The sequence below is a fragment of the Eucyclogobius newberryi genome, unplaced genomic scaffold (assembly GCF_026437365.1).
Source record: "Eucyclogobius newberryi isolate DKJ021-1_F unplaced genomic scaffold, fEucNew1.0.hap1 SCAF_9, whole genome shotgun sequence".
Taxonomy (NCBI): Eukaryota; Metazoa; Chordata; class Actinopteri; order Gobiiformes; family Gobiidae; genus Eucyclogobius; species Eucyclogobius newberryi.
In genome coordinates, this window is record NW_027316532.1 from 1,749,198 (window position 1) to 1,762,469 (window position 13,272).

Genomic DNA, 13,272 nt, shown 5'->3' on the forward strand with positions numbered 1-13,272 from the left:
GTAGTCTCTTACTGAAATATTAAAGTTATAAAAGTTTATATATCCTGAAATACAAATATACATTTCTAAAACTTCTACCATCATAAATATCAAACATTTTCTACGTTTAAAAAATAAATCCATTTGTCACTGTTTTGGACCTTTCAGCTGATCTTCTGGTCTAGGTGGCAGTAGAGGACCTTTCAGCTGATCTTCTGGTCTAGGTGACAGTAGAGATACATGGAGACGACCATCGCTGCGATCTGGACAAACACAAAAGCAGCGTCGTCGGGGAAACAAACTAAATAAATATATTTACTCTGCCACAGTGTTTTTACCTCCAGAGCTGCGATTCCAGCGGCGACTCCTCCCACAATGTTTGCGTGTTCAGTCAGAGACGCAAGGATCAGTTTGAAACAGCCCTAAAAGAACCATGCAGCTGATCAGAACAAACTGCACAAAAAAAAAAAAACGGCCTCCTGCTGGTGCCAGAGTCAGGACTAAACATGGACCGGCCTCCTGCTGGTGCCAGAGTCAGGACTAAACATGGACCAGCCTCCTGCTGGTGCCAGAGTCAGGACTAAAAATGGACCGGCCTCCTGCTGGTGCCAGAGTCAGGACTAAACATGGAGCGGCCTCCTGCTGGTGCTAGAGTCAGGACTAAACATGGAGCGGCCTCCTGCTGGTGCCAGAGTCAGGACTAAACATGGAGCGGCCTCCTGCTGGTGCCAGAGTCAGGACTAAACATGGACCGGCCTCCTGCTGGTGCCAGAGTCAGGACTAAACATGGAGCGGCCTCCTGCTGGTGCCAGAGTCAGGACTAAACATGGACCGGCCTCCTGCTGGTGCCAGAGTCAGGACTAAACATGGAGCGGCCTCCTGCTGGTGCCAGAGTCAGGACTAAACATGGACCGGCCTCCTGCTGGTGCCAGAGTCAGGACTAAACATGGACCGGCCTCCTGCTGATGCCAGAGTCAGGAATAAACATGGACCGGCCTCCTGCTGGTGCCAGAGTCAGGACTAAACATGGAGCGGCCTCCTGCTGGTGCCAGAGTCAGGACTAAACATGGACCGGCCTCCTGCTGGTGCCAGAGTCAGGACTAAACATGGAGCGGCCTCCTGCTGGTGCCAGAGTCAGGACTAAACATGGAGCGGCCTCCTGCTGGTGCCTCTGTTACCTGCACGTTGCTCTGCTGCGCCTCCTCTCGGCTGCAGGAGGCGCTCTCAGTCGAGCAGCAGCTCAAGGGGAAGTGACCTTGAGTCATCTTCTCGAACTTTGACCCTTCGAAGTCGGTGAAGTTTGTGAAGCCGCAGCAGGACAACTGTAAACAACAACAAGGTGAAAAAAGACAGTTCTCAGGTTTATTCACATCTTTAATTGTTTAAATTTACTGCAGCGCGACTTGAGTCGCTTCAGATTCCAAAGATCACGTCGTCCTCATGCGGGATTTAATGTACCTTCGTTATGTCCAAAGGTACAAGCGCCATAAACACACTATTACATGGTGTATAAGTCTAAACACACTATTACATGGTGTATAAGTCTAAACACACTATTACATGGTGTATAAGTCTAAACACACTATTACATGTGTATACGTCTAAACACACTATTACATGTGTATAAGTCTAAACACACTATTACATGGTGTATAAGTCTAAACACACTATTACATGGTGTATAAGTCTAAACACACTATTACATGTGTATAAGTCTAAACACACTATTACATGTGTATACGTCTAAACACACTATTACATGTGTATAAGTCTAAACACACTATTACATGGTGTATAAGTCTAAACACACTATTACATGGTGTATAAGTCTAAACACACTATTACATGGTGTATAAGTCTAAACACACTATTACATGGCGTATAAGTCTAAACACACTATTACATGGTGTATAAGTCTAAACACACTATTACATGTGTATAAGTCTAAACACACTATTACATGTGTATAAGTCTAAACACACTATTACATGTGTATAAGTCTAAACACACTATTACATGGTGTATAAGTCTAAACACACTATTACATGTGTATAAGTCTAAACACACTATTACATGTGTATAAGTCTAAACACACTATTACATGGTGTATAAGCCTAAACACACTATTACATGGTGTATAAGTCTAAACACACTATTACATGTGTATAAGTCTAAACACACTATTACATGTGTATAAGTCTAAACACACTATTACATGTGTATAAGTCTAAACACACTATTACATGTGTATAAGTCTAAACACACTATTACATGTGTATAAGTCTAAACACACTATTACATGTGTATAAGTCTAAACACACTATTACATGTGTATAAGTCTAAACACACTATTACATGTGTATAAGTCTAAACACACTATTACATGTGTATAAGTCTAAACACACTATTACATGTGTATAAGTCTAAACACACTATTACATGTGTATAAGTCTAAACATACTATTACATGGTGTATAAGTCTAAACACACTATTACATGTGTATAAGTCTAAACACACTATTACATGTGTATAAGTCTAAACACACTATTACATGTGCATAAGTCTAAACACACTATTACATGTGTATAAGTCTAAACACACTATTACATGTGTATAAGTCTAAACACACTATTACATGGTGTATAAGTCTAAACACACTATTACATGGTGTATAAGTCTAAACACACTATTACATGTGTATAAGTCTAAACACACTATTACATGGTGTATAAGTCTAAACATACTATTACATGTGTATAAGTCTAAACACACTATTACATGTGTATAAGTCTAAACATACTATTACATGGTGTATAAGTCTAAACACACTATTACATGTGTATAAGTCTAAACACACTATTACATGTGTATAAGTCTAAACACACTATTACATGGTGTATAAGTCTAAACACACTATTACATGGTGTATAAGTCTAAACACACTATTACATGTGTATAAGTCTAAACACACTATTACATGTGTATAAGTCTAAACACACTATTACATGTGTATAAGTCTAAACACACTATTACATGGTGTATAAGTCTAAACATACTATTACATGTGTATAAGCCTAAACACACTATTACATGGTGTATAAGCCTAAACACACTATTACATGTGTATAAGTCTAAACACACTATTACATGTGTATAAGTCTAAACACACTATTACATGTGTATAAGTCTAAACACACTATTACATGTGTATAAGTCTAAACACACTATTACATGTGTATAAGTCTAAACACACTATTACATGTGTATAAGTCTAAACACACTATTACATGTGTATAAGTCTAAACACACTATTACATGTGTATAAGTCTAAACACACTATTACATGTGTATAAGTCTAAACACACTATTACATGGTGTATAAGTCTAAACATACTATTACATGTGTATAAGCCTAAACACACTATTACATGGTGTATAAGCCTAAACACACTATTACATGTGTATAAGCCTAAACACACTATTACATGTGTATAAGTCTAAACACACTATTACATGATGTATAAGTCTAAACACACTATTACATGGTGTATAAGTCTAAACACACTATTACATGTGTATAAGTCTAAACACACTATTACATGGTGTATAAGTCTAAACACACTATTACATGTGTATAAGTCTAAACACACTATTACATGTGTATAAGTCTAAACACACTATTACATGGTGTATAAGTCTAAACACACTATTACATGTGTATAAGTCTAAACACACTATTACATGTGTATACGTCTAAACACACTATTACATGTGTATAAGTCTAAACACACTATTACATGGTGTATAAGTCTAAACACACTATTACATGGTGTATAAGTCTAAACACACTATTACATGGCGTATAAGTCTAAACACACTATTACATGGTGTATAAGTCTAAACACACTATTACATGTGTATAAGTCTAAACACACTATTACATGTGTATAAGTCTAAACACACTATTACATGTGTATAAGTCTAAACACACTATTACATGGTGTATAAGTCTAAACACACTATTACATGTGTATAAGTCTAAACACACTATTACATGTGTATAAGTCTAAACACACTATTACATGTGTATAAGTCTAAACACACTATTACATGTGTATAAGTCTAAACACACTATTACATGTGTATAAGTCTAAACACACTATTACATGTGTATAAGTCTAAACACACTATTACATGTGTATAAGTCTAAACACACTATTACATGTGTATAAGTCTAAACACACTATTACATGTGTATAAGTCTAAACACACTATTACATGTGTATAAGTCTAAACACACTATTACATGTGTATAAGTCTAAACACACTATTACATGTGTATAAGTCTAAACATACTATTACATGGTGTATAAGTCTAAACACACTATTACATGTGTATAAGTCTAAACACACTATTACATGTGTATAAGTCTAAACACACTATTACATGTGCATAAGTCTAAACACACTATTACATGTGTATAAGTCTAAACACACTATTACATGGTGTATAAGTCTAAACACACTATTACATGGTGTATAAGTCTAAACACACTATTACATGGTGTATAAGTCTAAACACACTATTACATGTGTATAAGTCTAAACACACTATTACATGGTGTATAAGTCTAAACATACTATTACATGTGTATAAGTCTAAACACACTATTACATGTGTATAAGTCTAAACATACTATTACATGGTGTATAAGTCTAAACACACTATTACATGTGTATAAGTCTAAACACACTATTACATGTGTATAAGTCTAAACACACTATTACATGGTGTATAAGTCTAAACACACTATTACATGGTGTATAAGTCTAAACACACTATTACATGTGTATAAGTCTAAACACACTATTACATGTGTATAAGTCTAAACACACTATTACATGTGTATAAGTCTAAACACACTATTACATGGTGTATAAGTCTAAACATACTATTACATGTGTATAAGCCTAAACACACTATTACATGGTGTATAAGCCTAAACACACTATTACATGTGTATAAGTCTAAACACACTATTACATGTGTATAAGTCTAAACACACTATTACATGTGTATAAGTCTAAACACACTATTACATGTGTATAAGTCTAAACACACTATTACATGTGTATAAGTCTAAACACACTATTACATGTGTATAAGTCTAAACACACTATTACATGTGTATAAGTCTAAACACACTATTACATGTGTATAAGTCTAAACACACTATTACATGGTGTATAAGTCTAAACATACTATTACATGTGTATAAGCCTAAACACACTATTACATGGTGTATAAGCCTAAACACACTATTACATGTGTATAAGCCTAAACACACTATTACATGTGTATAAGTCTAAACACACTATTACATGATGTATAAGTCTAAACACACTATTACATGGTGTATAAGTCTAAACACACTATTACATGTGTATAAGTCTAAACACACTATTACATGGTGTATAAGTCTAAACACACTATTACATGATGTATAAGTCTAAACACACTATTACATGGTGTATAAGCCTAAACACACTATTACATGGTGTATAAGCCTAAACACACTATTACATGTGTATAAGTCTAAACACACTATTACATGTGCATAAGTCTAAACACACTATTACATGGTGTATAAGTCTAAACACACTATTACATGTGTATAAGTCTAAACACACTATTACATGTGTATAAGTCTAAACACACTATTACATGTGCATAAGTCTAAACACACTATTACATGGTGTATAAGTCTAAACACACTATTACATGTGTATAAGTCTAAACACACTATTACATGTGTATAAGTCTAAACACACTATTACATGGTGTATAAGCCTAAACACACTATTACATGGTGTATAAGTCTAAACACACTATTACATGGTGTATAAGTCTAAACACACTATTACATGGTGTATAAGCCTAAACACACTATTACATGTGTATAAGTCTAAACACACTATTACATGGTGTATAAGTCTAAACACACTATTACATGGTGTATAAGTCTAAACACACTATTACATGTGTATAAGTCTAAACACACTATTACATGTGTATAAGTCTAAACACACTATTACATGTGTATAAGCCTAAACACACTATTACATGTGTATAAGTCTAAACACACTATTACATGTGTATAAGTCTAAACACACTATTACATGTGTATAAGTCTAAACACACTATTACATGTGTATAAGTCTAAACACACTATTACATGGTGTATAAGTCTAAACACACTATTACATGTGTATAAGTCTAAACACACTATTACATGTGTATAAGTCTAAACACACTATTACATGTGTATAAGTCTAAACACACTATTACATGGTGTATAAGTCTAAACACACTATTACATGGTGTATAAGTCTAAACACACTATTACATGGTGTATAAGTCTAAACACACTATTACATGTGTATAAGTCTAAACACACTATTACATGTGTATAAGTCTAAACACACTATTACATGTGTATAAGCCTAAACACACTATTACATGTGTATAAGTCTAAACACACTATTACATGTGTATAAGTCTAAACACACTATTACATGTGTATAAGTCTAAACACACTATTACATGTGTATAAGTCTAAACACACTATTACATGTGCATAAGTCTAAACACACTATTACATGTGCATAAGTCTAAACACACTATTACATGATGTATAAGCCTAAACACACTATTACATGGTGTATAAGCCTAAACACACTATTACATGTGTATAAGTCTAAACACACTATTACATGTGTATAAGTCTAAACACACTATTACATGTGCATAAGTCTAAACACACTATTACATGGTGTATAAGTCTAAACACACTATTACATGTGTATAAGTCTAAACACACTATTACATGTGTATAAGTCTAAACACACTATTACATGGTGTATAAGTCTAAACACACTATTACATGTGTATACGTCTAAACACACTATTACATGTGTATAAGTCTAAACACACTATTACATGTGTATAAGTCTAAACACACTATTACATGGTGTATAAGTCTAAACACACTATTACATGTGTATAAGTCTAAACACACTATTACATGTGTATAAGTCTAAACACACTATTACATGTGTATAAGTCTAAACACACTATTACATGGTGTATAAGTCTAAACACACTATTACATGGTGTATAAGTCTAAACACACTATTACATGTGTATAAGTCTAAACATACTATTACATGTGTATAAGCCTAAACACACTATTACATGTGTATAAGTCTAAACACACTATTACATGGTGTATAAGCCTAAACACACTATTACATGTGTATAAGTCTAAACACACTATTACATGGTGTATAAGCCTAAACACACTATTACATGTGTATAAGTCTAAACACACTATTACATGGTGTATAAGTCTAAACACACTATTACATGTGTATAAGTCTAAACACACTATTACATGGTGTATAAGTCTAAACACACTATTACATGTGTATAAGTCTAAACACACTATTACATGTGTATAAGTCTAAACACACTATTACATGTGTATAAGTCTAAACACACTATTACATGTGTATAAGTCTAAACACACTATTACATGTGTATAAGTCTAAACACACTATTACATGTGTATAAGTCTAAACACACTATTACATGTGTATAAGTCTAAACACACTATTACATGGTGTATAAGTCTAAACACACTATTACATGTGTATAAGTCTAAACACACTATTACATGGTGTATAAGTCTAAACACACTATTACATGTGTATAAGTCTAAACACACTATTACATGGTGTATAAGTCTAAACACACTATTACATGTGTATAAGTCTTAGTTCCAGGATCTTTGTTGACAGAGAATTTCTTGACTTGGTCTTTATTCTCACTGTCTCACGTCTTCTGTGATTGGCTGAAACCCCATGTGGGTTGGGTTTGTTTTGGTCCTTCTTCCGGGTGTGAAGGCAGCTGCGTCCTCCTCACGTCCTCCTCACGTCCTCCTCACGTCCTCCTCACGTCCTCCTCACGTCCTCCTCTTACCTCTGTCATGGTGGTGTTCCAGATCTTGGTGACCACAGGTTCAGAGCCGTACTCCTCCTGCAGAGCTGGAGTGGCCCAAGCGCGGAGGATTCCTTCAGCCTGAAGAGGAACAAGACTGTGACAAAAGGACAAAATGAACTAAAAAAAGGTGGTAAAAATGACTCACAAAAGAAGAATAAGCCAGAGCCACGACGGCAGCCGCCACTTCAGCGATAAAGATGATGAGGACCACGCAGAAGAACTGAGGAACACAGCAGGGTTCAGAGCTGCAGACGATGGACTGGTCTCAATCCTGGTTCTGACCTCAGCGTTTGACCATCGACCACAACATTCGACTGCAGAGGTTAGACTGTGATGTAGGCGTCAGAGGCCCCGCCCTCAGAGGCCCCGCCCCCAGAGGCCTCGCCCTCAACTGGTACCAGTTTGTTCATGTAAACCTCCCCTTGTTCTAAAGTAACTTACGGTGTGGCTCAGGGGTCAGTACTGGGTCCAGTTCTGTTTCCTGTTTACATGCTGCTGTTAGGTCACATGACAGTGACACGCCCACTATAGTGTCATATATAACACGCGTTCAACGTCTGGATTTGTTAAGCAAAACGTGTTTTATAGTTGAGGGTGTCGAGCCTCGTGTTCAGGTGCAGTTTGTGTTCTCACCAGCAGGAGGAGACACTTGCTCTGGCAGTGAGACCCGCAGACCCCCAGGAGCCCCATGAGCACCAGCACGGCCCCCACAGCGATGCAGAAGAAGCCCACGTTCACAAACTGAGCCCCATGAGTTGAGAAAGGCCCCAAGAGACTCAGGAACGAGGAACCGTCCACCGACACCCAGATGCCCATCGCCACCAGCGTCAGCCCGCCCAGCTGTGGGTCAAAACCAGGTCCAAACCGGGTCTAAACTGGGTCTAAACCGGGTATAGACCAGGTCTAAACTGGGTCTAAACCAGGTCTAAACCAGGTCTAAACCGGGCCTAAACCAGGTCTGAACCAGGAATAAACCAGGTCTAAACTGGGTCTAAACCAGGTCTAAACCGGGTCCAAACCAGGGCCAAACCGGGTCTAAACTGGGTCTAAACCAGGTCTAAACCAGGTCTAAACTGGGTCTAAACCGGGTATAGACCAGGTCTAAACTGGGTCTAAACCGGGTCTAAACCAGGTCCAAACCAGGTCTAAACTGGGTCTAAACCGGGTATAGACCAGGTCTAAACTGGGTCTAAACCAGGTCTAAACCGGGTCCAAACCAGGTCTAAACTGGGTCTAAACCGGGTATAGACCAGGTCTAAACTGGGTCTAAAACAGGTCTAAACCAGGTCTAAACCAGGTCTAAACCAGGTCTGAACCAGGAATAAACCAGGTCTAAACCGGGTCTAAACCGGGTATAGACCAGGTCTAAACTGGGTCTAAACCAGGTCTAAACCAGGTCTAAACCGGGTCTAAACTGGGTCTAAACCAGGTCTAAACCAGGTCCAAACCGGGTCTAAACTGGGTCTAAACCAGGTCTAAACCAGGTCCAAACCGGGTCTAAACTGGGTCTAAACCAGGTCTAAACCAGGACTAAACCAGGTCTAAACTGGGTCTAAATTAGGTCTAAACCAGGTCTATATCAAGTCTAAACCAGGTCCAAACCAGGTCTAAACTGGTTCTAAATTAGGTCTAAACCAGGTGTTTAGTATGTGAACAGGAAACACACAAACACACATTCACATCTCATCTTTATTACATGAAGCTGAACTGTAGTTATGAGTGTGAGATCTGCGTCTGCACAGATCACATCTCTGTCTCCAGGGCACTTCCACCAACACAATGAACTGAACAGCCCAACCAAGCCAAAGAACCAGCAGAACCAGCTGTGAGCGGGTCAGAGCGACACAAGACACCAGCCACACCACAACAACACAACAACACAACAACACCACAACACAACAACACAACAACAACACGACACGACAACACGACCAGAGGCTCAGGCGGAGGGAAGACACCGGGAAAACCCAACATGACCTCCTTTTCCTCCACAGCGGACTGACACTGGTTTAGACCTGGTTTAGACCTGGTTTAGAGCTGGTTTAGTCCTGGTTTAGAGCTGGTTTAGAGCTGGTTTAGTCCTGGTTTAGTGCTGGTTTAGAGCTAGTTTAGAGCTGGTTTAGTCCTGGTTTAGTCCTGGTTTAGAGCTAGTTTAGAGCTGGTTTAGTCCTGGTTTAGAGCTGGTTTAGAGCTGGTTTAGTCCTGGTTTAGTGCTGGTTTAGAGCTAGTTTAGAGCTGGTTTAGTCCTGGTTTAGTCCTGGTTTAGAGCTAGTTTAGAGCTGGTTTAGTCCTGGTTTAGAGCTGGTTTAGTCCTGGTTTAGTGCTGGTTTAGAGCTAGTTTAGAGCTGGTTTAGTCCTGGTTTAGTCCTGGTTTAGAGCTGGTTTAGACCTGGTTTAGAGCTGGTTTAGTCCTGGTTTAGTGCTGGTTTAGAGCTAGTTTAGAGCTGGTTTAGTCCTGGTTTAGTCCTGGTTTAGAGCTGGTTTAGACCTGGTTTAGTCTGGTTTAGAGCTGGTTTAGACCTGGTTTAGTCCTGGTTTAGACCTGGTTTAGACCTGGTTTAGACCTGGTTTATTCCTGGTTTAGTCCTGGTTTAGAGCTGGTTTAGTCCTGGTTTAGTCCTGGTTTAGACCTGGTTTAGTCCTGGTTTAGAGCTGGTTTAGTCCTAGTTTATTCCTGGTTTAGTCCTAGTTTATTCCTGGTTTAGACCTGGTTTAGTCCTGGTTTAGATCCGGTTTAGTCCTGGTTTAGTCCTGGTTTAGTCCTGGTTTAGTCCTGGTTTAGAGCTGGTTTAGAGCTGGTTTAGTCTGGTTTAGACCTGGTTTAGTCCTGGTTTAGAGCTGGTTTAGAGCTAGTTTAGAGCTGGTTTAGTCCTGGTTTAGACCCGGTTTAGTCCTGGTTTAGACCTGGTTTGGAGCTGGTTTAGAGCTGGTTTAGAGCTGGTTTAGAGCTGGTTTAGTCCTGGTTTAGTCCTGGTTTAGTCCTGGTTTAGACCTGGTTTGGAGCTGGTTTAGAGCTGGTTTAGAGCTGGTTTAGAGCTAGTTTAGTCCTGGTTTAGACCTGGTTTAGTCCTGGTTTAGAGCTGGTTTAGAGCTGGTTTAGAGCTGGTTTAGTCCTGGTTTAGACCTGGTTTAGTCCTGGTTTAGAGCTGGTTTAGAGTTGGTTTAGAGCTGGTTTAGACCTGGTTTAGAGCTGGTTTAGAGCTGGTTTAGAGCTGGTTTAGAGCTGGTTTAGTCCTGGTTTAGACCTGGTTTAGTCCTGGTTTAGAGCTGGTTTAGAGCTGGTTTAGACCTGGTTTAGTCCTGGTTTAGAGCTGGTTTAGACCTGGTTTAGTCCTGGTTTAGAGCTGGTTTAGAGCTGGTTTAGTCCTGGTTTAGTCCTGGTTTGGAGCTGGTTTAGAGCTGGTTTAGAGCTGGTTTAGAGCTGGTTTAGTCCTGGTTTGGAGCTGGTTTAGAGCTGGTTTAGAGCTGGTTTAGAGCTGGTTTAGTCCTGGTTTAGTCCTGGTTTGGAGCTGGTTTAGAGCTGGTTTAGAGCTGGTTTAGTCCTGGTTTGGAGCTGGTTTAGAGCTGGTTTAGAGCTGGTTTAGAGCTGGTTTAGTCCTGGTTTGGAGCTGGTTTAGAGCTGGTTTAGAGCTGGTTTAGTCCTGGTTTGGAGCTGGTTTAGAGCTGGTTTAGAGCTGGTTTAGAACTAGTTTAGTCCTGGTTTAGTCCTGGTTTAGAGCTGGTTTAGTCCTGGTTTAGAGCTGGTTTAGAGTTGGTTTAGAGCTGGTTTAGACCTGGTTTAGTCCTGGTTTAGAGCTGGTTTAGAGCTGGTTTAGTCCTGGTTTAGAGCTGGTTTAGAGCTGGTTTAGTCCTGGTTTAGTCCTGGTTTGGAGCTGGTTTAGAGCTGGTTTAGAGCTGGTTTAGAGCTGGTTTAGAGCTGGTTTAGAGCTGGTTTAGTCCTGGTTTAGTCCTGGTTTGGAGCTGGTTTAGAGCTGGTTTAGAGCTGGTTTAGAGCTGGTTTAGTCCTGGTTTAGTCCTGGTTTAGAGCTGGTTTAGAGCTGGTTTAGAGCTAGTTTAGTCCTGGTTTAGACCTGGTTTAGTCCTGGTTTAGAGCTGGTTTAGAGCTGGTTTAGAGCTGGTTTAGACCTGGTTTAGAGCTGGTTTAGTCCTGGTTTAGACCTGGTTTAGTCCTGGTTTAGAGCTGGTTTAGAGTTGGTTTAGAGCTGGTTTAGACCTGGTTTAGAGCTGGTTTAGAGCTGGTTTAGAGCTGGTTTAGAGCTGGTTTAGTCCTGGTTTAGACCTGGTTTAGTCCTGGTTTAGAGCTGGTTTAGAGCTGGTTTAGACCTGGTTTAGTCCTGGTTTAGAGCTGGTTTAGACCTGGTTTAGTCCTGGTTTAGAGCTGGTTTAGAGCTGGTTTAGTCCTGGTTTAGTCCTGGTTTGGAGCTGGTTTAGAGCTGGTTTAGAGCTGGTTTAGAGCTGGTTTAGAGCTGGTTTAGTCCTGGTTTAGTCCTGGTTTGGAGCTGGTTTAGAGCTGGTTTAGAGCTGGTTTAGTCCTGGTTTGGAGCTGGTTTAGAGCTGGTTTAGAGCTGGTTTAGTCCTGGTTTAGTCCTGGTTTGGAGCTGGTTTAGAGCTGGTTTAGAGCTGGTTTAGTCCTGGTTTAGTCCTGGTTTGGAGCTGGTTTAGAGCTGGTTTAGAGCTGGTTTAGTCCTGGTTTGGAGCTGGTTTAGAGCTGGTTTAGAGCTGGTTTAGAGCTGGTTTAGTCCTGGTTTGGAGCTGGTTTAGAGCTGGTTTAGAGCTGGTTTAGTCCTGGTTTGGAGCTGGTTTAGAGCTGGTTTAGAGCTGGTTTAGAGCTGGTTTAGTCCTGGTTTAGTCCTGGTTTAGAGCTGGTTTAGAGCTGGTTTAGAGCTGGACAGCTGAAAAGTGGTACTCACAAAGATGAGCATGTTGAACAGAAGCATCATGACCTTGACAAAGTTGAAGCAGCTCATCTTCAAACCCTGAAACAAACAAATGACAAAGTGAAAAACACAAAGCTGTCAATCATCTGCTCCTTTCATCTTCTTCATTTGTTCATAAACTAAATTTAAGGTTATTTGAGTTTTTGACCCTCTTTGTCAGTTTTTCATTTTTATTTTAGGTTTATTTAGAAAAAAATAGTTTTCCTTTCAAAGATAGATTGGTCTGGTCCCTGGTCTGGTCCCTGGTCTGGTCCCTGGTCTGGTCTCTGGTCTGGTCTCGGGTCTGGTCTCTG

General features: G+C 39.2%; 1 protein-coding gene across 1 annotated transcript; it reads right to left on the reverse strand.

The window, feature by feature from the left end:
• Positions 1-182: 182 nt before the first annotated feature.
• On the reverse strand, positions 183-13,009 carry LOC140354060 (tetraspanin-1). The gene is made up of 7 exons (XM_072438883.1): positions 12,953-13,009; positions 8,676-8,882; positions 8,188-8,262; positions 8,022-8,120; positions 1,158-1,301; positions 318-401; positions 183-242 (listed from the first exon to the last, which is right to left on the reverse strand). The coding sequence occupies exons 1-7, from the start codon at positions 13,007-13,009 to the stop codon at positions 183-185; spliced, it is 726 nt and encodes a 241-aa protein (XP_072294984.1).
• Between the last annotated feature and the right edge of the window lie 263 nt (positions 13,010-13,272).